Consider the following 24,006-nt stretch of genomic DNA (forward strand, 5'->3'; position numbering starts at 1 on the left):
AGAGAGGCTTAAGTTTTGCAAACTGAAGCGTCTGGAGACTAGGTACCTACGAGGTGATCTGATTGAGGTGCATAAGGCCTTGAATGGTTTGAGCATGCTGAATTCTGATGGGTTTGTTATTTGGTTTTTAGGAGCATTAGCAACTAAGGCCATATTGCTCCGGGATACGCGGTGGTCATTCCCTGACCTTTCCGCACCCTCTGTATTTGGTGGTGACAGGCTCGAACCCCGGTCTAATCAAGGAGCGTGTGCTATGCACTGCTGCTCCTTCCCCCCCCTGGCTACGGAGGCGATTCTTCCACTTGTTCAGATTATGAACCTAATGGGACATAAATTCAAATTGAGGAAAGACAGCTGTAGAATAGATGTGCAGAAATTTGCCTTTAGCAAGCGTGTGGTTAATTACTGGAAAAAATTTCCATCTGTCATCGTGGAAGTTGATAGGTTAAATAAATTTAAGGAGGAACTGGACGAACATTTAGAGGGAAGGGTTGTGTGAATTTTTTTTTTTTTTTTTGGTTGATGCTACATAAGCTCATACGCTTGCATTCTTGTATCACATGCCACGATTACTATAATTATATCAAAACTAGACCAGAAAAAACACATTTTCGGAAAATTATGAGGAACTGGAGTGTGATCATTTTTCTTTAACAATGCATGCTGAAGTTTGGTGGCTATTGAAAGGAAATGTACTTATGCATATGTATAAGTTGTGTGAGGAAATGCTCATTTTTTTTTTTTTTTTTTTTTTTTTCCACTGGAGCAATCAAAATTTTGTGATTATTTAAGTCAAGGGTGCTCAACCTTTTGGAAGTCATGGGCCAACTTGAAAATTTGGTACACGTCGCGGACCATACAATACACCAGTCTTATATACCACTTTTAAGCTCAAATTCAGAAGCAACAACTAAGGGAAAATTTGATGAGCAAAAACACTTAAAACCATTTGCAGTTTTGTTCCATGCACTTTACTATAATGTGATTCTTTTAATTTTTCGACTTGAAAATACAGCCCTTGAGAGTTGTTTCTGAATTCGACTCCATGTAATAATGTTGTTTTGTAAACCTAGGGATCGTTTAAATTTTAAATGAATGAAACCAACTGCATTTATAAGCAAATTTTATACAATAGTAATGAAAGATTCAATTAATGAGAAAACTGACTGTTTATTTTTTACTAATAATTCAATGTCAGGAACTATTTCTGGTAGCTCATTGGAGGCAGTGCTCCAGATGACAATCAGTAACTTGTTTCCTCGATTTTGACTTGGAATGCTTCATTCTAGAAAGCATCTGATCATATAAGTAAGTGCTTCTGAAGAGGGAGAAAATTCTTGCTGCATACATTCTTAAATTGACAAATTTTCCCTTTTCTACATATTTTCTAGGAGAGACACTTCATCAAATTTGATTTTCAGATCTGAGTCACACTGAAGGTCAATGATTTCCATTTGTAGGTCCCCTGGAGTCTCCATCACATTCACAGAGAAGGGGTTAGTTACCATGTTCAAGGTTCTTTCTTGAGCTCGGAAATCTTGGAACTTGGTCTGGAGCTGAGATATTGCAGACTGCAATTTCAACATTCCTTGGAAATGAGTTAAATTCTGGTCTTGAAGTTGGCACTTAAAGAGTTCTAATTTCATCTGAAAAGCTTTGATGTGATTAAACAGGACATGCACCAGTTGATCTTTTGACTGGTGCTTCAAATTAAACTCATTCAAATGAGAAGAAATATCCATAAGGAAGGCAAAGTCGGCCAACCACTTCGGATGGTCGAACTCTGATACTGGCTTGACTTTTACTGTCATGAATTTTTGTGTGGCATCTTTCAACTCAAAAATCCTAGTGGGCACTTTTGAATGGCTTAATCATGTCGGAGAAGTAGACAACATCGCCACGATCAGCATCCCATTCGGTCTGTAGAAAATTTTGAAGCTGTCAATGATTCAAACTCTTCGCTCGAATGAAATTCATGTCTGTGATAATTTTCAAAACCGAGAGATTTGGCACACAAATTTTCCTGGTGAATGATGAAATAGTAGCTGGTAAATCTGCTAGTATCTACTTCTTGTTCTTTTTTCAAAAGTGCTACCAATACTGCTTTTGTTCCAACCATAGCTGGGGCTACATCTGTCGCCAACCCTGCAAGGTCTTTCAAACTGAGGTGATATCTAGCAAGTCGTTTTCGTAGCTTCCAGAATGTCTGTTCCCTTTGTGGTTCCTTCAAAGGGACATAAAGCCAACAGTTCTTCAAAGACTGTTTGTCGTCAATCCCACAAATAAAAATAGCCAAACGAGCTGTATCGGTTAAATCTGTGCTTTGATTCAATGACAATGAGTAAAATTTACATGCTAGCAACTTTGTTTTCAATGTCTCCACAACATTCAACGCCAGTTCTTCTACTCTCCTAGTAACAGTCATTCGAGACAAACTTATCTTTTTGAAGGCATCAGCTTTGTTTGAGCACACAATTTCAGCTGCTGCTATAAGGCACTCCTTCACAAATTCTCCATCAGAAAATGGTTTTGACCTTTTGGCAATTTTTTGAGCAATGATATAAATAGTTTTGACTCTCAGCATCTTCTAACACTTTCTTAAAAACTGATTGTTAGCGATTTTAATGATTTTTTGAGAAGGTTCAGTTTGTCTGTGCGTACCTGACCCTGGAGATTGACAAACTTGGTTGTATGTTTCGTGTCATAATTTCTTTTCAAATTGTATTATTTGACAACGGCTATCGATTCCTGACATATAAAACAGACATATTTGACAACGGCTATCGATTCCTGACATATTACAAACAGGCTTTCCCTCAGTTTCCAAAAAAGAAGTATAAATCAGTTTACTTTTCTTGAAAGGTATTCTCAACTTCACTGTAAAAACATTTTGAATTTACTAGGGCCTCTTATTACCGTTATGGTTTTATATAACAAAGGTCATTAAAACTTCCATAAATGATTAAATTCACTTAGCTTTATTTTTACAACACTCAAACAATGTAATAAAAACTAAAGAATTATTAATATTAGTTGTTAATAATCGAAAATTTGGAAAGAGCACGTTGCAAGATTGAATTCTAACTGACTGAATGACTAAAATCCACACAAGTGCAAGTATATACTTGACAGTTTCTAGAAAGTTCCAGAGACTCGAGAATACTTTACTTTTCTGGTAAACACTAGAACTAGAAAGTACACAAAAATGTAGCAGCAGCTTCTCAACAAGTGCACACACTCGTTGAGAAGCTGACCGACAGATGGTGCAGGAGTTGCTACACTCCATTTTGCGCTATTATATATATTTTTATCACAATGTTTTTTGGAAACTTCGTTGTGTTCGCGGGTCACAATTAAGGGTCCAGTGGCCCATAAATGGCCCGTGGGACATGATTTATGCACCCCTGATTTAAGTGATGAAATTCGGTGCTGTAAATTAGCTTTACTAGCATATTTATTCGTGCAGCTTAATAAATTAAATATCAGTATGCAAGGCACAGAGGAAAATTTACCCACTTCTGCCAACAAGTTGTTTGCCTTTAAAGAAAATTTCAGTACTGATGTGGAAAAATATGTAAATGAAAAAAAAAAAAAAAAAAAAAAAATTTGAAATGTTTCCCTTGACTGCCAAAATGAATTATGCTAAAATAATTAATTTAATAAGCAAAATATTAGAGCTGTTAAAGACAAAAATTGAGCATTACTTCCCTTGCCAAAAAATATTTGTGGGTAAAAGACCCATTTGCAGCAAGGAACCTTCCAACATTAGAACTCAGTCTGCAAGAAGAAGAATTAGCTGAGATCAGTAGTGACCAACTGCTGGAAATTCATTTTAATAACACTATAATTAGCAAATTTTGGGTCAAAATTCAAAACGAATTTCCACAAATTTCGGAAAAGGCAATTAGAATTTTATTGCAGTTTTTCCACTTCCTACTTGTGAGAAACAGGGTTTTCTGCTTTGATTAAACAAAAAAAGAGAGAGAAACTAAAGTCAGTAAAAGAGGAGCTGAGAGTAAGTCTATCCACAATAAATCCTCGTATTAAAACAAATATGTGCCTCCCATCAACCCCAACTGTCTCACTGATTAAAATGTTATAATTGTATTTTCATTCGTTTTTATATAATTATGTTAATTTTTTACATTTTTTTTTTTTAATTTCATGTAATTCATGTATGCTCAAAAAAAAGAGATATTAAAAGCATTTAAAACAAATAGTGTATTATTAAATATACCCAACAGAAATAATTTTTTTGTGAATAGATGAGTACAGTAGTGATTGGAGTGTGTAGGGGGCTGCAAAATTTTAGCATCTTTAAAAGTGTGTCACAGCAACAAAAAGGTTGAGAAACACTAAGTTTTCTGATGACACAAAGATAGACAGGCTAGTTTATGACAGTAAACAGGATATGCCGCTTCACCATGACTGATCAATTATTTGGATGGGCTGAGAAATGGCAGCTGAGGTTTAACATTGAAAAATGTAAGGTCTTGCATGCACTCAGGTAGCAGTAATCAGAGTAATATACCACTTGGATACCATAAAACTTAATACTGTACATAATGAGGACTTCAGGGCAAATACACACATGAAGTTTACTGAACAGTGTATTAATAGAGCAAACCACGAGGTTTTCTGAATGATATATAGGAACTTTGTCACTGGAAGTGGTTATTCATCATATAAGGCAATGGTTAGACCACTCCTTGAATATGGCATTATGGCTTAGAGAGCTTGTTTTAAGAAAGATATGGGCCTGTTGAAACAGGTACAGAAGAGCAATTAGATTAGTTAAGGGCACAAAGGTGTATTTTTTAAGAATCAGAAGAGACTTGAGTTTTGTAAACCACATTTGGAAATTACAAGTCTGCAAGGTAACCTGATCAAGGCTGATTCATTAATGCATTTGTTGTTTGATGTCAGCTTAACAAGGGCAACAGAAGCCAAAATGTCTTTCCACAATTTATTTTATAAATACACTTGTCATTGGAATATCGGGAGCATTTAAAAGTTGTCATAGAGCTGTATTCACCAAAGGAGGAGGAAGAGTTCACCTATATTTGCTCTTTCTTCAAGAACATGTTCCAGTGTCAGAGGGTACTGCAAAGTACAAATATTTTGGAAAGTTTGAGACTCAAAAACTGAGTACCGGGGCAGTCTGATGCCCATGGCATATTTCAGCATGCTGTGGGCATGAGACAGTACGCTTTAAAGAGGGAAAAGCGAGTGTTCCATTGAGTCGGTTAAGCAAAGATCTGTTAATAGAGCTTCTACTGTATTTACAATAATTTGAAGTATGCAAATACATTTTTTCTTTCACCAGACTTACCAAAATTTGGCAAGAATCAGGAAAGCAAAAAAGATCGATGATCTTTCATTCAATGAAATTCATGAACTACTCCAAATACTTTTACACTTTTTTTAATACAAAGCTTTCCTTCATCATGCAAAATAAGTGGGCCAATATATAAATTTGTGTTCCTAGACACAAGATGCATTTAAATATTAAATATGCTGAAGTGAAAATGCTTGCTAAAAAACTTACTATGAAGATAATCATCCAAAGCAGTTACCCAGTAATTCCAACCACCAGAGCTTCCACTCTTGAACCAAATTAATGTACTGTCTACATTCTCAGGCTGAGGGAGAGGTCTAAACCCAAGTCCTGCACCAAAGAAAAATGTTTAAAATAATACATAAGAATTTTTATGCCAAACTTGATTGTAAAAATATAAAATTCTTGCACCCTCACATTTCTAATACAAGCAAATTCATTAATGCTATTGCAAAACCCACCTTATCATAATGCAAATGTCATTCAAATTCAGCCCACAAAAAAAAAAGTTTAGACCTGTAAACAGGTACACTTACATCCATGTGAACTTTGCATATTCATTAACATTTTTTAATAGGCACTGAGTTATGTTCACACCCATAACTTTTCATAATACAATATTATTTCTTCTATAAGTTTATAGATGGGCTATAAATAACAAAAGGCTATCAAAATTTACTGGAACATAGAAATTCAAGTATTAAACTCACTCAGATAGGGAACTCATCCAATTTCACTATGCAGATTAGCTGACAACTATTCATAAACATTAAAAAAATTTTTAATTTGTATGAATTTCAACAACCAAACACAATGGGATTCTTTTCTATCAATTGCTTTATAGGTTTTTGCAGTGGTGGGAATCAAAAATTTTAAAAACCGGTTCTCTCTCACCTTACTTCCCCTTTTCAAGGTAAAAAAGAAAAACCAAACATAGACTAGTAGCGTAGCTTGCATGCTGCTCGGTGTGAAACAGCCTTTAGGGACCGGTTTGGCGAACTCGGGAAATTCTAGGAACAGGTTTGCGTGAACTAGCTGAATCCCAACACTGGATTTTTGGATGTTCTGCCAAATGAGAATAGTGTGTATCAAATACATATGGTGAGCTCTCAATTTCCACCTTTCTCTCGTAAAGTTAGAATCTAGTTAAAGGATCTCTTGATTATTTATTTTATTTTTATTCTGGACATGGGGGAAACAAGCTTTTGTGGCTCATAATTTTTCGGACTTTCCCTTGCTGGAAAAGCATTAGAGAGTACTTCCCAATGGGAGTAATGCTGCACTGTTTACAGCAAACTATATAATCCAGTACCCTCAAGGATTGACTTTTTTCATTATTGTTGTTGTTTCCTAGACTGAAAAATCCCTGAAAGGATTATCAGTTTGTTGATGTACAAAAAACAGAGAAATATAAGGGCTCAAGTTTTAGCAATTTCAAAATTGAATTTGCAAAAGTGCTTCCAAAGGTGGGATAGTTACTGGACTAAATCACTCAAAACAACAACAAAAGGGATTAATCTTTTCACAAGTGAGTTTTATATGCATTGTGTGAGCCCAAAGGAGTAAGGATTTAAATTATTTTGAAAATTTATAAAAATGTAACCTATGTACATAAATAATTTTAAATAATAATGTGTTCTAATTTTGGCTTGAATGTCCAAATATTACAGTGAAATTATTAAAGAAATCAAATGGAATAAAAAATATAAAATAAAAAAAAATCTGGTTTCTGCAAGGCATGTTCTCCTGGGCACCTCCATAGCCAGGTGGGAAGGAGCAGCAGTGTGTAATCACGCTTCTTGATTAGACCGGGGTTCGAGCCCGTCACCACCAAATACGGAAAGGTCAGGGAATGACCACCGCATATTCCCGGAGCAATATGGCCTTAGCTGCTAATGCTCCTAAAAACCAAATAACAAACAAACAAGCATGTTCTCCACCTATCTTAAAATCTAATTTTTGTTGCCATCTATTACAAACTTTGCTTACAATTAGACACATAGGTAGGTAAGGGATGGCAGCACTTACCTGAAGGTTTGTAAAATACTTTGAAATGTCACTTGAAATAACCCTGAAAAATGTGTGTATGCATCTGCATGCAACAAGGCTAAGTAGTACAGATATTATTTATTTTTTTTTTTTAACAGATCTCATAAACCAGCCATTTTGTTTTTCAGCTAAATGGTTCATTCCTGTCTTCCAGCTTAAATAAACATGTTCAGTTGCAGACAAAAAACGGCATCACCTTAAAAAAAAAGTAACATTTGTAGTGAAACGTATAAGACATTATTTGATTACAGTCAATTTGTTTGTGGCAAATCAAAAGGTATTGCTTCAGATAACGCTTTATTGCATCAGACAGTAATTGCAAGGTATTGCAATCAGTTGTTTCTATAAATATGGCATTGAAAGGGTATGTGCGTTCATTAGTATCCTATTATGCAGAGGTGTAAGCATGGCTCCATATGTTCAGTTGACACCAAGTTAAAAAATAGCTGTTGCTCTGTCCCAGGAAGGGCTTTCTACGCATGCTATCACTGATAAAATTGGCTGCCACCAGTCAACAGTATCCCAGGTGCTGAAATTAAAGCGTGAAACCTGTGATGTATAGAGAAGACCTGGATCAGGCCGTAAGAGAGTGACTATGCCTTCCCAAGATCAATATTTGGAACAACTATGCCTCATAATCGCCATGCTAGTGCTCCTGATCTAAAACTGGACTTTGAGATGGCCTCTGGTGTTGAAACAAGTGCACAAACTATCCAAAGATAGCTTTCGTAATGTGGTCTGCATGCCTATCAGTCCAAGAAGAAGCCTTTGTTGACCCAACAAATGAGGAAGAAGTGACTGCTTAGGCTAAAACGCGTTTCACAGACGAAAGAGCAATGGGACACCATCTTTTCTAATGAATCAAAATTCAACCTGCATGGCTCGGATGGGAAGCGATATGTCAGAAGATGAAAATCAGAGGCATACCATCCAAACTGCATAACACCAACTGTAAAGTCCCCCGCCAGTTAGATAGTCTGTGGATGCATAACAAGCAAAGGGGTGTGGCAAATTAAATTTATTAATGGAACGGTGAATGCAGAAACCTACACTGCTATGTTGGAGGAGTGCCTGAAACCTGTTATTTGGGATCACCACACAGGTGTCCAAAATTGCATTTATCAACAGGACTCAGCAACTTGCCACACAGAAAAATTGGTAAGTTTTATGATATTTAGATTTAATGAGCTTGTCTTCTTGTCTCACAAGGCTTAAAACTTACTCACACCAATGTTTTCCCTCGTTTTTCTCCCTTAAGGTGCAGTCATACCTCAAAAATGGTGGCATTGCAGTGTTGGACTGGCCCGGCAACAGTACAGATTTGAAAATTGCTGGTACATAATGGCATCTAAAATTGCTCAGAAGAAGCCATCAAGTAATATTCAACTGCAGGAGAGCATGGTTAGGCCTGACATAGCTGAGTGGTCAGGAGCGAGAGTGCATAGCATGAGTTTCTTGAGTGGACCGGGGTTCAAGCCCATGACTACTAAATACAATAAATATTTGTATTGACGATTTATTGTAAACTCTACTGACTTGGTTGACGTGCCGGAGTATAAACAGAAAATTTAATTGTAAGGGTGTGGTACCATGAAATTGGGCAACTGTATATCCAAAAGTTGATTAACTCTATGCCAGATCGTTGCAAGACTGTAATTGCAGCTCGAGGAGGAACAACAAAATATTGAGGACTTATTTTGCTGATTTACAGTACATTAGCATTAGTAGAGGCATATGATGCAAGAAAGAAAGCTTATTCAGCATCAGCCAAAAAAAAAAAAAAACACACACCACTCCCATTTCACCCCTCCGTTCGCTCGAAATACCTGTCCAGTTGAGCCTTAAATTTGTTTAGGCTATCAACTTCAACAACAAGTGATGGAAGTCGGTTCCACCAACCAACCACCTGCTGGCCAAAGGCAACTTTCCGCACATCTATCCGACATCCGTCCTTCCTCAATTTGAATTTATGCCCTCTGAGCTGATTATTCTGAGCAAGATGAAGAATCCCATTGGCATTGAGCATGCTCAAACCATTCAACGCCTTATACACCTCTATCAGATCACCTCGCCGGTGCCTAGTCTCCAGACTCTGTAATTTGCAAAACTTAAGCCTTTCTTCGTAAGAGCAACCCTTTGTTCCATTCACTAATCTTGTTGCCCTTCTCTGTACCCGTTCCAGCAGCTCTACATCCTTCTTGAAATGAGGCCTCCAGACCTGTATACAGTACTCAAGATGTGGCCTAACCATTGCCTTATACAAGGGAATAATCACCTCCTTATCCCTGCTAGAAAAATTCCTGTATATCACTGACAATACTCCATGAGCTACTCTTTCAGCCCATCTGCACTGCTCAGAGAACTTCATATCTGCCTGCACAATTACCCCCAGGTCCTTTTCATTCTCCACCACTGTCAGTGTAGTACCGCAGAGTTGATACGTTGCTCTGGGGTTACTGTTTCCCATATGTAGTACTTTACATTTGTCAATGTTAAACTTCATTTGCCACCTCTCAGCCCATCTGTTCAACCTTTCCAGATCCTGTTGCAGAAGCATAGCGTCAGTGGTATCCTTAACAACCCTGCCAACCTTTGTATCATCTGCAAACTTGGACATTAAACTTGATATCCCATCATCAATATCATTCATAAACACCGAAAACAACAACGGACCCAACACTGAACCCTGAGGAACTCCACTAATAACATTAGTCCACGTTGAGCAGTGTCCATTGATTACCACTCTGTCTTCTGCCACTCAACCATCCCCTTATCCATAGCAGCAATTTGCCTCCAATGCCACACTGCTCCAATTTGTGCAGCAGTCTTCCATGTGCAACAGTATAAAAAGCCTTTCTAAGATCCAAATATATAATATCAAAGTTATTCCCTGCATCTAGTTCTTTTGTGACTACATCATAGTATCCAATCAAATTGGTCAGGCAAGACCTGCCCTTAACAAAACCATGTTGCGTCTGAGCTATAACTGAATTCTTGTCTAGATGATCCTGCAGTGCTTCTTTAACCAGTGCCTCCATTAATTTACCTGGAACAGAAGTTAAACTAACAGGTCTATAATTACTTGTGTCAGCCTTTGATCCTCCTTTGTGAATTGGGGTTACATTTGCACATCTCCAGTCTATGGGTACCTCCCCTGAGTCCAAAGAAGCTCTCATAATTATGGCTAGGGGTTTGCTTACTTCCTTTGCTGCCTCCTTTAATATAACTGGATAGATCCCATCCACCCCAGGTGCCTTTTTTATGTTTATCCTCAACAATCTCTCCTCCACTTTCCTCTCAGTTATTACAAAATCATCCAGCTCACTGCCAATGTTTACTTTACCTACATCATTCTCCTTCCTGAATAACTCCTCATGCGTGAACGTACATAATACTATTACGTTAACTTGTAATTTCAGTTTGTACATGTATATGCAATAAATGTTTGGTTGTCATGATTTCTCATATTTCCATTAATTACACATTTTACCCTTTGGGAAGATATTCATGGCAATTAGGTATATCAGGTGAAGTCTTTTTATTGGACTTCATTCACAGAGATATATATATCCCCATCTAACAAATGCATTTCAAACCTTTCTGCAACCCACAGTGCAGCACAAAACACATTATTTGCAAAATTTACAAGTGATGCAATTTTTTTTGTTTGCCACTGTATATTCAACACAGATTATGTTAATCAATTCACAGCAGCCCTGATCTTATCTGACTATAGAATACTTCATTCTACAGTTGCTACTTAGTACTTTCCTTTAAAATTATCACATATATGATCGTATATGTAATATATAAAAAAAAGGAAGAGGGAAAGTGACAATGAGAAAAGTTAAATTTCTTATCAAACAAAAAACAAATCTGAATTGGGCAATTTTGTTCTAGTACTTAATGAATGGGATAAGCCATTCTGTTTTTCAGCTAAAAGGTTCATTCCTGTCTTCCAGCTTAAATAAACATGTACACTCAATATAGATTATGTTAATCAATTCTCAGCAACCCTGATCTTATCTGGCTATAGAAATACTTCATTCTTCAGTCGCTACTTAGTAGTTTCCTCTAGAATTATCACAAACACACATGCTCTTATATACATAAAAAAGGAGGAGAGAAAGTGACAATGAGACAGACTTTATCAATTTCTTATCAAACCAAAAACATAAATCTGAATCGGGCAATTTTGCTCTAGTACTAATGAATGGGATAAATGGGAACAATGATAACACTGATTTGCAGTCTATACATAATGTACTTTTCAGTGTTAAGCACATCATATTTAAAGCCTTATATAGGTTCAGTTTACAAAGGTCCAGAAAAAAATCCTTCCTGCCTTATAAACAATATTTGCAAATTTAAACTAAAATCTCAGCGTAGTAATCTGTAACACGAGCAGTATTATATTCCTGAAATTTCAATATAAATTTACGGACTATATCAATATTAAATGTATAAATTCACATAATCTACTGCCTATTGCTAGCCAAAATATTAAAGTTCAATATAAATATTCTGAACCATTTAGCTTAATAGCTTGCAATTATAAAACTATAGCAACTAATTTGTGGTGACACCTACGATTAAGACAAATGTATTTGTAAACAACAAAATTTATAATCATACATTGCCCAATTATTGCTATTATTAGCCATATGGCATAAAGAAGACTGAGGCTTATGCTGCACCAGCCAAAAAAATTCCAGAGTTACCCTGAGCGACAGAGAGCAAGAGTCAGAAGTAGAAAGGAATCACCAAGAAAGAGAAGAATGATGATATCCAGCTCAGGACCCTGGGTGTGCCAAACCCATACTAACAAGACATGAGCCCCTGGGGTTATGGTCCTATTAGTTTGGAAATTTGGGTATTGTAGCACATTTTGGACTTAAAGAAATTCTTTCATTTGGGTATAAGTTTAGGTTAATTTTGCTTCTGTTATATATATATATAAAAAAAAGAACTATATAAGAACCTATTAAAATACTGTATATCTTTGGCCTATAAGGCCACTAGGCCTATCTTTGGTCTAGTGGCATAACTAGGGTGAGGCAGGTGGGGCACATGCCCTGTGTGCCAAACTTTGGGGGTGCCATTTTATGGTTTTTAAAGAACAGTTTTTAAGGGGCACTATTTTTTATTTGCCCTGGCCACCTTCAACCCTAGTTACGCCTCTGCCTATAAGCACAATCTTTTCAGTGACTATAAGAATTTCTAAAGTCCTCTTGAACTGAGGCTGCAGTCAGCCAATCTCAAGGCAGAAAAAATAGGGTTTAGTGGTGCTTTCTTCTAATAAAGGTAATACGTTCCAAAAAAGGCGCCTCCGTAGCCAGGTGGGATGGAGCAGCAGTGCATAGCACACGCTTCTTGATTAGACCGGGGTTCGAGCCCGTCGCCACCAAATACGGAAGATGCGGAAAGGTCAGGGAATGACCACCACATATCCCGAAGCAATATGGCCTTAGATGCTAATGCTCCTAAAAAAAAAAAAAAAAAAACACCAAATAACGTTCCAAAAAATGATCAATCTAGATCTTACTAAATGTGCTATTCACTTTAAATTCTTGGGTTTTACGTTAAAAGAATTCCTCTGAGGATATCATTAGACCTGGGAAGTTCCTCTGGGTTGGAGAAGTAAGATAGTATTACCAAGGTGGTTCTAAGAGTAAAGTAGCGATTAACTACAGACCAGTCAGTTAAATTCAAGTGGTAGGAAAATCACAAAAACAATGATATATAAAAAAAAAGAAAGCAATACAGTATGTTCCTTGATTAATGATCATAACTGGTTCCACAAAAATTATTGTAAACCAAAATTATCATTGAGTACATGGTAATACATATTAAATGCTTACTCCAATTCCAAGCCCATCAAAAGTTGTACTTTTCATAGAAGAACTGTACTTCATAATACAAATACAGTAAATTGGAAAAAAATTACTTTTGGCTAAAAAAACTGTTGCATAATGATTTTTTGTATAATGAGTACTGTTTAATAGTTTTCACATTTTGAAATTTCTTGAATTAGTGCAGAAATTTATTTTCTCCTTTTCTTTTACACTCAGTTTTGGGGCCATGATTACTGATTTTAGTAAAATAACAACAAAATAATGAACGTTACAGAGACGTTTGCACTGAATACACAAAGATCAATAGATGGATCACAAGACGATCTGCTGCAACAGAAGGCAGAGTTGTGATTGATTGGTTAATTGATTAATTAACTCCGTGATTAATCACAGAGTTGTGATTAATATATTTTTTTTTTTTTTTGCTGGGACAAAATGTGTTATGTTAGCACTACTTCATTCTAAAGGTGTGGTTGGAAAATTAGCTTCTTTGTTTTAATACGTCACAATGCAAGGTTCTGACTTATATTAAGAGGGGGTGGAGTTAAAGACAGCAGAAAAGGAGTAGAGAAAGACTTGGTGGATTACAATCCAGGCAGACATAAAGTTCTCTATACAATGTAGATGGGCAGCAAGGAGGACCATGGTATCCTATTGATGATATAGGGAGGTCACAATCCCATTGTACAAAAAAACAGTGAGATTGCACTTGCAATAGTGTCCAAGTAGGGAGACCACACCTAAAGATCATGCTTCTTGAAAAGGTCCAAAGACTAGCAACATGCTTGGTTAAATAGGCAAAAGGACTTCCACACAAAAAAAAGATTTTGAATAAGTGTGCAGAGCTTGGTAACTAAGCACCTTATAGGGGATCTCATTGTAATCTTTTAGGGCTTTGAAAGGGAGATAATAAAAAATTCAGATAAATAAAAAAAAAAAATTAAAGGGGGAAAATAAAAAATAAAATGGAAAAAACCCAGGATAATTACTGTTCATACTGGAGGAGATAACAGGTTTGTAAAACATACATTATTACTTTTTAAATCAAGCAAAAGGTCTAGTGACTATAACAGCAATAACAAATTTGAAAAATCTTTTTCAAGTGGATGAAATAAGACTGATACAGAATCTTTCATCTAACTGTAATTATAATGAATAATGCTAGTTATCACTGTGTCCACAACTACAAAATAAAATCGCCTTCAGCAATGCTCCATTTGGAGCATCTCTGAAGGGAGACATGCAGAAATGGATGTAGGAGAACGATGTCACAAACAGGACATTTCAAAATTTCACAGAACAAATAGAGGGTTTAGTGTCAAACAATGTTAACTACAAAACTGCATTTTCTTTTTGCAATAACTTTAGTTTTACTTTATACAAATAACAATGCATATCATGTCATAGAACTGTATCTCTCTAGTAATTTACAAGTTAGTTTAGGCTGTAAGTACATTTCCAGTAAACCAAGAAAATGTCAAATGACTTTTTTTTTGGTTAATTACAAAAACGTCAACTACAAAATGATTTTGTAGTTAACGCTGTTTGACACTAAACCCTCGAAATGTAGGAGAGCATATTCTACAATGAAAAATAAGAAAAAGTTCCTATAAACGTGTCTCAAAAGTCTATTTCCAAGATATCATTAATTACAAAGCCACGCAAAATCGCAAAAAAAAAAAAAACTTATGTTCTAATTTATGTAATAAAAATGACTACGTAAAACAGACTTTAAACAGTACAAAACCTAAGTACTAATAGCACTGTTCTACTACACGAATCATTCCAAGTATGTTACTTGAGTTTTAGGCTTCACAATAACTGCCTCATTGTTTACAGCACAGCATTTATTAAACTGATATGCCACTCAAAGCAAATCTGTTTACTTTTGTCACATTAACTGATATGATTTTAATTTATGGTGAGGTTTGAAAGAATTCCACAGCTGCTGTTTGTATGTATGCTGAAAAATTTCCAATTCACTGAGTACCAAATTATATTTAAAAGTGTCTTTACAATATAATATTGCAGACATCAGGAACACAGTATATTTAATTCAGTGTCAACAAGGATGTAATGCAGTTAAATATGGTACCTCAAATATCTAATACCAGGGCCTATTATCACCAAGCCAGCTTACATACACCATACAACTGAACTCAGCCAATGCATCCAATCTACTTGTCGTCAATTGGAAATGGATTAGCAATAACACTAATCAAATTACTTTCCAGTTATAAATTAACCACTTTTGAAGCACTTGCAATAGAAAGCAAGTGCTTCAAACGAATGGTTCAAATAAAACATGCAGTTTTTAATTCTTAATGCCAAACTCCCTACAACATTTGACACTATGGAATTTGAATAATGTGAAATTCACAAATGTATGATTCAACTGCACCACAGGAACTAGAGACACATAAAAACTTTCTTTTCCTACCATTATGAACCGACTTATGATGATTTGAAGTTCCCCATTCAGACTTTTGGTTCAAGTGTGATTTTATACAGTGAAACCAAATGACAAGCATCAAGAAAGGTGCACTTTCCTCTATGCAATTTAATTTTAACTAGTTTTTAAACATCCAACCTCTTTTTAATTAATTTCATCCATTAATACATAAACAGCTGGAAGATAAGTTCTGGCATTTTAGGTTTCTGATATTTTTATTGTCATGTTATGCCTTTCATACAATATATTAATATCATTAACTTGGCACTATTACGGTATTAATTTCAACACAGTATTTTAATATTTGAATATTAAAAAATTATTTAATGATTTGTGCATGTGATCAAAAGACCAGCATAGGTTCTGATATATGATGCTCTTTATAATGGTAATTTGGGTAGTTACCCAAAGTAGGTAAATGGCATTGTTTTAATCATACCTCATAATGTGAAAACCTTCACGAGTTGCTATAATATTGTATTACCTCGAATAAGTAACACTTCACCGATGGAGAAGACTATTGTTACTTATTCTCAATGGATACCACCATGCAGACCGTTTCAAGGTTTTTTGGCCTTTTTGCCCTTGTGTTGCATTCATGACAACTCAGTTACAAAGTATAACTTCCTAAATAATTAAAATGATGTCACTTACCTACTTTGGGTAGTTTACTATGTATAAAAATGATGCGATTGCACTAACCCATTCATCAATAAACTCCCATCAGTAAACTCCCATCAGTAGCTTGAGGCCCACGCCCAAAAATGCTTTTTAGTCTGATTGGAGACCATAAACAGTCATTATTTTAGGTTTGCTTATAGAATTTGCTAAAATAAGAAGATAACTGATATGTACAATGAAGTGACAGTTGTCCAGAGGGCAGGACAAGCTACTGTTGCATTTCACCAGTCAGTGTTGGAAGAATAAATAATCCTGTAAATGTGGTTTTTTAAGTTAAAAATGACAAATTCTATTAAATTTACAATGCATCTTATTTAAAAAAAAAAAAACAAACTTATTTTTCATTAATTTGCAGAGCTAGAAAATCAGACTATTTTCTGAACTGTTCTATATAACTATGAACTTCAAAACTTGGCCCCAAAAAAGAAAAATTTACAGTAAGAGCAAGTCAAAATGACTGGGTGAAAGGTACATTTCATGTCAATTATTACAAATATGCTCACTGAAGCAGTTTGCAGCTTGCTCTAACTGTGGTTTTGTTTTCCCACTTATTTGGATTTTGCCAACAACTGAATATTTACATTTGATTTATGGAGCATATAACTACATTCTGATTGCTAAGCAGGCTTACCCAGGCAGTAGGAACATTAAAATCACTCCTACAAAGTTAAATCATAATACTTTTTCAGTATTCAAAAGTACTCAATAGCAATGGAATGTCCTGTTTAGATCCAAATTTTATGCATATTATGCACATTCTATCTGCATATTTAGATTTCCTTTAATTCTGTAGCAAAGATTTTCTGCTCTCCAGTGCTTAGCATTGATAAGCATATTTTCTTTAACACGTTTGCTGCTGCTTATATTTGTGAGGGTTCTTTCTATGTGCCTTTAGTGTAACTTATAATATCCTTCTAGATTTTGATTCAATCATATGCATTTAGCAAAGTAACAATTAGTTACAATTTGTCTTTTCACTCTGTGTGATAAAGGCTTGGACTCAAATCCTGCCAAGATGGTTTACGTTTTGTGGATTTTTTTTTTTTTTTTTTTTTTTAAAACTTTGGCTGAATTATTCAGGGCAAAAACCATACAACCCTTGGCCACCGGCATGGGCTGTATGTTTTTTACCTTGCAGAAACTCAGATTTTTCATCTGGAAAAATATGCAAAGAGACCACAGAATACATGCAACTTTACAGACACAACACACCATTGCACTATAGCCTTAGATTCTTTGGCAAAAAAAAAACAAGGACAGAAACATTTTGAATAAAATAACCACAGTGTTTGCAAGAAAATATTTATAGTTTATACCAGTTAGATTATCAGTTATATTACATACTCAACTTGCTTTATATTTTACTGTAGGCCTTTAAGGGACTCTGTAAAGCAGTCTAAACAAAGCACTGGCTTTTCTGGGCACTTTTCACAATAGCAAGTTGTATATTTCCTTTTTCCAGAATGATGGCATGGATGACATCTTTTCCACATTACATATCCTTTGTATTTAGAGGGAATTTCACAAGTGCATGCAGAATGTTCTTTTAGCATTCTAGTGATAGTAACTTGAGTAGTAGGACATCCCTGCCCTTGAGACAAGCTCTCTTATGACAGTAAGATGAAGGTGATAAAAATTCATTTTTCTTAAGTATTTATTGAAGAGATGAAAGGAATTCAGAAGCATAATTTGAAAAATATGAATTGACAATTTTTTGTACCAACAAACCATGGATATTAACCATCATTTGATCTTTACGATCTACTCCAAACCATGTTTGTTATATTCAAGTAATGGCTTTGGGATTAATTTTGTTTGGCCTCTCTTGTTTCTGACTTCTATCATTTTGTGCTTGAACTAAGTAGAAATTATTAGAATGTCTCATCTTTCCATTGTGAAACAGCCACACCACTGGCACATCTGCATATACTTTCATCTGTTTTTAGTTTTGCTGTTGACACTTTGGAATTTTTTTTGTCGGCATATAACATACCAGTACAGTACATGTTGGCCTAGAGCAATTGTACTGCAAAAGAACAGAAATTGTAAAAACTATCCACATGCAAAGAATGTCCCACATACAGTTTCAGAACTACATTTGTGGCAAGTCCCTTTCTTCCCAATTCACTCGATGTTCCTGCGTATACTAAACACTTCAATACTAGACCATTTAGCTCAGTCACCATGTACAGTTTTATGTACATAAATATTTATAAAAATAACTAAATGCAACAAAGACGGCACAGTTTCAAAGCTATTGGCCTATCATCGGTGGGTGGGCAGGTACGCTGGTATTGCAGACGTGACAACCCAGTTGTGAAGATAATCACACAATATGAGAGATGCCAAAAGGTTTAGGTGATAATAATTGCAACAAAGCATAATACGTTAAGAGTAAGAGTTTAATTATCTATATAATATCGGTGTAGATACACCATAGATAACTCTTAGGAAACTATGATGATAGTGTGGAAGGCATCATTTGCTCTGTATCTCATATTGTGCTCTTCCTTCATAACGAGTTCTATGGTATTGCACTACCTCAAATAAGTAACACTTCACTAATATAGAAGACTATTGTTACTTATTCTCAGTGTGTACCACTACCCAGTCGGCACCATTTCAAAGCTACTGGCCTATCATCAGTGGGTGGGCAGGTATCCTGATATTGCAGATGTGACCCAGTTGTGAAGATAATCATTGTGTGATAAGCTGTATAATGTGAACCAAGTATACAGCTTATATAGTGCTCTCTATACACCACGATTGAAGCTAAGCAAAATCTCAGCCATAATGCAAATAGTCTATGGTTCAGTCATATTGCTCAGTTGTCGATTGCATATACCATTCTTTTTTTTTTTTTCTTTTCTTACAACACTCATTTATTGACTGAAATTGAATAGATGCAAATTTGTATGAGTAGCAAACAGGTTAAATCTGGATTTCTCTTTATATCAAATATTCTGTCTGAAAAATTTTTCTCCCCTGTTTGTATTGCATTTTAGAAATGCCTTAACTTTTTTAGATACCCTTTAACAATTTTTTTTAAAGTTTTTAAAGGAAAAAAAAAAAAATTTTTTTTTTTTTTCCTCTCATAAATGTGTTCTTCTTTGTAAGACAAACCAGTTTTACATTTTCTGGCAAAGGGAACTCTAATCCAAAACTTACATCAAATGATTATCTTTCAGCAGATCCTATCTAGCAATACATATGTTATCTGATGAAAGATATGCTGATCATTCCTCCTTTACATAAACGCTTTAACATGTGAGTGGTATTAATGACAAAATATGTATAAAATAGCAGTAAAATTATTATTCTTACTGCATTGGTGGCAGTGATCACAGTGTGCTGAAATGGGATTTACTCAAAGAGGTAACCATCAGAGATAAAGGGAAGGGATTTTGCTTTCGCAAAGCTGACTATGGTGGTCTGACACGGTATTTAAATTCTATACAGTGGGACCAACTGATGTGTTACCAACAACAAATTTAAAATGGGAAGCATTCAAAGAATTAATCTTGGAAGCTACTAGGCTTTTCATACCAACTAAGAAATACTGTTCAAGATTTAGGCCTAAATGGATGTCAGATGAATTAATTAGACATGTGGCAGAGAAGAAAAATGCATGGGATACATATACAGGTGACACGGAAGCCTATGATAGATATAAGCTGGTCTGTAACCAAGTCACAAAGGAGGTTAGGCAGGCAAAGGCAGAATACAAGAAATCTTTGGCAAAGAATGCAAAGAAAAACAGCAAAGAGTTCTTTACTTATGTAAAGTCTAGAAAGAAGGGGATGAATCAGCTAACAAACTAAATGAATATTTTGCATCGACATTCACACATGAGGAGTTATTCAGGGAGGGGGAATGTCAGAGGTGTATTAAACTCTGCAGTAAGCTAGATAATCTTGTAATAACCGGAAGTAAAGTGAAGGAGAAATTGTTGAAGATAAACATAAGAAAGGCACCTGGGGTGGATGGAATCTATCCAGTTATATTAAAGGAGGCAGCAAAGGAAGTAAGCAAACCCTTAGCCATAATTATGAGAGCTTCCTTGGACTCAGGGGCCGTACCCACAGACTGGAGATGTGCAAATATGACCCCAATTCACAAAGGAGGATCAAAGGGAGACACAGGTAATTACAGACCTATTAGTTTAACTTCTGTTCCAGGGAAATTAATGGAGGCACTGGTTAAAGAAGCATTGCAGAATCATCTAGACAAGACTTCAGTTATAGCTTGGACACAGCATGGGTTTGTTAAGAGAAAGTCTTGTCTGACCAATTTGATGGGATACTATGATGTGGTCACAAAGGAACTGGATGCAAAGAATAATTTTGATATCATATATTTGGATCTTAGAAAGGCTTTTGATACTGTTGCACATGAAAGACTGCTGTGGCATTGGAAGCAAATTGCTGCAATGGAGAAAGGGATGGTTGAGCGGGAGAAGACAGAGTGGTAATCAATGAACACTGTTCTTCGTGGACTAATGTTATTAGTGGAGTTCCCCAGGGTTGAGTGTTGGGTCCATTGTTGTTTTCTGTATTTATTAATGATACTGATGATGGTATATCAGGCTTAACTTTTGCAGACGATACGAAGGTCAGCAGGGTTGTTAATGACACTAATGACAGTACGCTGCTATAACAGGATCTAGAAAAGTTGAGCAGGTGGGCCGAGAGGTGGCAACTGAAGTTTAACATTGACAAATGTAAAGTACTGCATATGGGAAGCAGTAACCCCAGAGTTATCGTATCAACTGTGTGGAGACAGTTGACAGTTGTAGAGAGAGTGAAAATGACTGGAGGAATTGTGTAGGCAGATATGAAGTTTTCTGACAGTGCAGACGGTCTGCAAGAGTAGCTCATTAGCATTAGTAAAGGCATAAGATGCAAGAAAGCAAGCTTATATAGCATCAACAAGCCAAAAAAAAAACCCAACATTTCTAATTTCTCCCATCCATCCGCTTCAAATATTTGTCTAGTTCTGCCTTGAATCTATTTAAGGCTATCAACTTCTGCAACGACAGATGGAAGTTTGTTCCAGCAATCAACCACATGCTGACTAAAGGCAAAACTTCCACACATCTATCCTACAACTGTCTTTCCTCAATTTGAATTTATGCCCTCTCAGGTGATTATTCTGAGCAAGAGGAAGAATCCCATCAGCATTGAGCATGCTCAAACCATTCAAGGCTTTATACACCTCAATCAGATCACCTCACAGGTGTCTTGTTAATGATATACAGGAATTTTTCCTGCAGGGATAAGGAGGTGATTATCCCCTTGTATAAGGCAATGGTCAGGCCACACCTTGAGTACTGTATACAGGTCTGGAGGCCTCATTTTAAGAAGGATGTAGAGCTATTTGAACAGAGAAGGGCAACAAGATTAGTGAATGGAACAAAGGGTTGCTCTTACGAAGAAATGGCTTAAGTTTTGCAAATTACAATGTCTGGAGACTAGGCACCTGCGAGATGATCTGATTGAGATGAATGGCCTGAGCATGCTCAAGGCTGATGGGATTCTTCCTCTTTGCTCAGAATGATTGCCTGAGAGGGCATAAATTCAAATTGAGGAAAGAAAGTTGTAGGATAGATGTACAGAAGTTTGCCTTTAGCCAGTGGGTGGTTGATTGCTGGAACAAACTTCCATCTGTTGTTGTAGAAGTTGATAACTTAAATAGATTCAAGGCAGAACTAGAGAAACATTTGGAGCAAGTAGATGGGTGAAATGAGAAGGGTGTGCTTTTTTTTTTTTTTTTTTTTTTTGGCTGATGCTATATATGCTTGTTTTCATGCATTATGTGCTTTTGCTAATGCTATTACTTGAAAAAATTCACTGAAATGTTCTTTACATAAAAAATCAGAAGTAGTCACATGTACTCTTTCTATTTATTATTACTTAATTTATTAATATACTTTGCTTTGGTAAAGCACTGATGTGATAATAAAAAAAAATAAAAAATAAAATTTGTACAATTTATTTTTGTTTTATGGAGGAGAACAAAATTACTTAACTTTAGTCCTTTTATGACACTTTTTTATAGCATAAAAGTGGAACTGAGCAAAAGGAGATTAAATGTATTAAGTCATGTTCTGAATCATTACCAGCAATATTCTACTAAGCAGATATCAAATTTTAAGAGAACAATATTAATGGCTGAACAAATTTTAAACACAACATTCAGAACTAAAACCAAATGGTCCACTTGAATAATCATCTAAATATTCAGAAAAACTGACAATATTTCCTATGAAATAAAGACAGAAAAGATACCAACATATGTACTTCATTTTGAATTCCTTGAAACTAATTTTTTTAACCCTAAATAAAAGAACCTTTGAGATAATACAGATTAATTTTTGTTTAAATCATTATTGAGTTATAAATATCTAGACATGTAATGTCTACAAAAGTTTTTGAAACAATACTTGGGACCAAATGACATTTAACTTCTTTAATTAGAAACAAACAGTTATGATCTCTTCCACCCACCTGGATTTGTTCCAATTCTGCTGCTACCTAGTTTCCATGTCGGACTAAAATCGTCCAGCGTCTGGTAAAAAATCAGTAACATAATGATCCAAAAGACAGCAAGAAGAAAGTAAAAGATAATGTAGAAGACACCAATTTTGACTGAAAAGGAAAGCAGTAAATATTAGTATCAGTAAACAGCATTAATTAGTTCATAAAAACTTATGACTTTTTGTTAATTCTGTAGACTAGGAAAAGTGTAGAACAGAAAAATCATTCTGATATTCTGTTAAGCCAAAACCATTACTTTTATTTTATTCATTCTTTGAATTAAACCATTATTATGGTCAAAACAATAATGATTAATTTCTATGAAAATATTTAGAAAATTTTCAATCTCTCTTTAAAAAAGAAACTCAAATTATGTAGTGGTATTATATTTATTTATTTATTTACAGAGCTTAGTAAATTTATTCCCAACTAACAGAAACAGCTATATAAACTTGAGATAAATTTTAATTTGAACATCCAAGTGAAAAGAAAGAATTGTAAATAGTTATAATTATTGTATGAGAGTTACTCACAAAAAGTTATCTACCTCAGCAATAGAGAAAAGACATCTAATTCCCCCAACTTTATCTCTATATAATATAATTAAATGACATGTTCAGTACATGTCATCCATTTTGAGGACAATGAGGAAATACAGGAACTCCCCGACTTACACAAGGGTTACATTCCGCGGAATGCTACTCAAGTTAAAGTTTCCCCCATGCTTGTGCAGCACTCGCAACTGTGCTCGCTGAGTTGATTGAATCAAAAAAGAAATGTTTGACGAATATGTAAATAGAATTATTTATTGTATTTATTCAATTTTTTAATCTCATGCACAGGAAAAATTACAAACGCATGCGATTTAAAAAAATTTCAAAATTATAAAATTACAAGAAAAGAGAGGAGACAGGCATAATGTCAGTAAGTTTTATCTCTTGAGCATCGTTGCCAGAATTGACATCTTCAGCTGATAAGTTCAAGGAAGTTGAGGGCTGTGGAGATTTAGAAGGGGTCGGCCACTCAACCTTTCGAAAGAACATATTAATGGATGACTGGATGGTGGCTTTTTTTCTTTTCATCATAGATTTCTTT

The 24,006-nt window shown here is 35.4% G+C and overlaps 1 protein-coding gene across 1 annotated transcript in view; it reads right to left on the reverse strand.

The window, feature by feature from the left end:
• LOC150080833 (sodium/potassium-transporting ATPase subunit beta-like) overlaps positions 1–24,006 on the reverse strand; it is a 135,516-nt gene that overhangs the window by 61,635 nt on the left and 49,875 nt on the right. The window contains exons 2-3 of the mRNA XM_090381136.1: positions 22,882–23,022; positions 5,549–5,668 (exon numbers count right to left, since the gene is read on the reverse strand). Coding sequence (XP_090237262.1) covers positions 5,549–5,668; positions 22,882–23,022 — 261 coding nt within the window. The remainder of the gene's footprint in view (positions 1–5,548; positions 5,669–22,881; positions 23,023–24,006) is intronic.

The sequence above is a fragment of the Mastigoproctus giganteus genome, chromosome 9 (assembly GCF_048544385.1).
Source record: "Mastigoproctus giganteus isolate SK-2022 chromosome 9, ASM4854438v1, whole genome shotgun sequence".
Lineage (NCBI taxonomy): Eukaryota > Metazoa > Arthropoda > Arachnida > Uropygi > Thelyphonidae > Mastigoproctus > Mastigoproctus giganteus.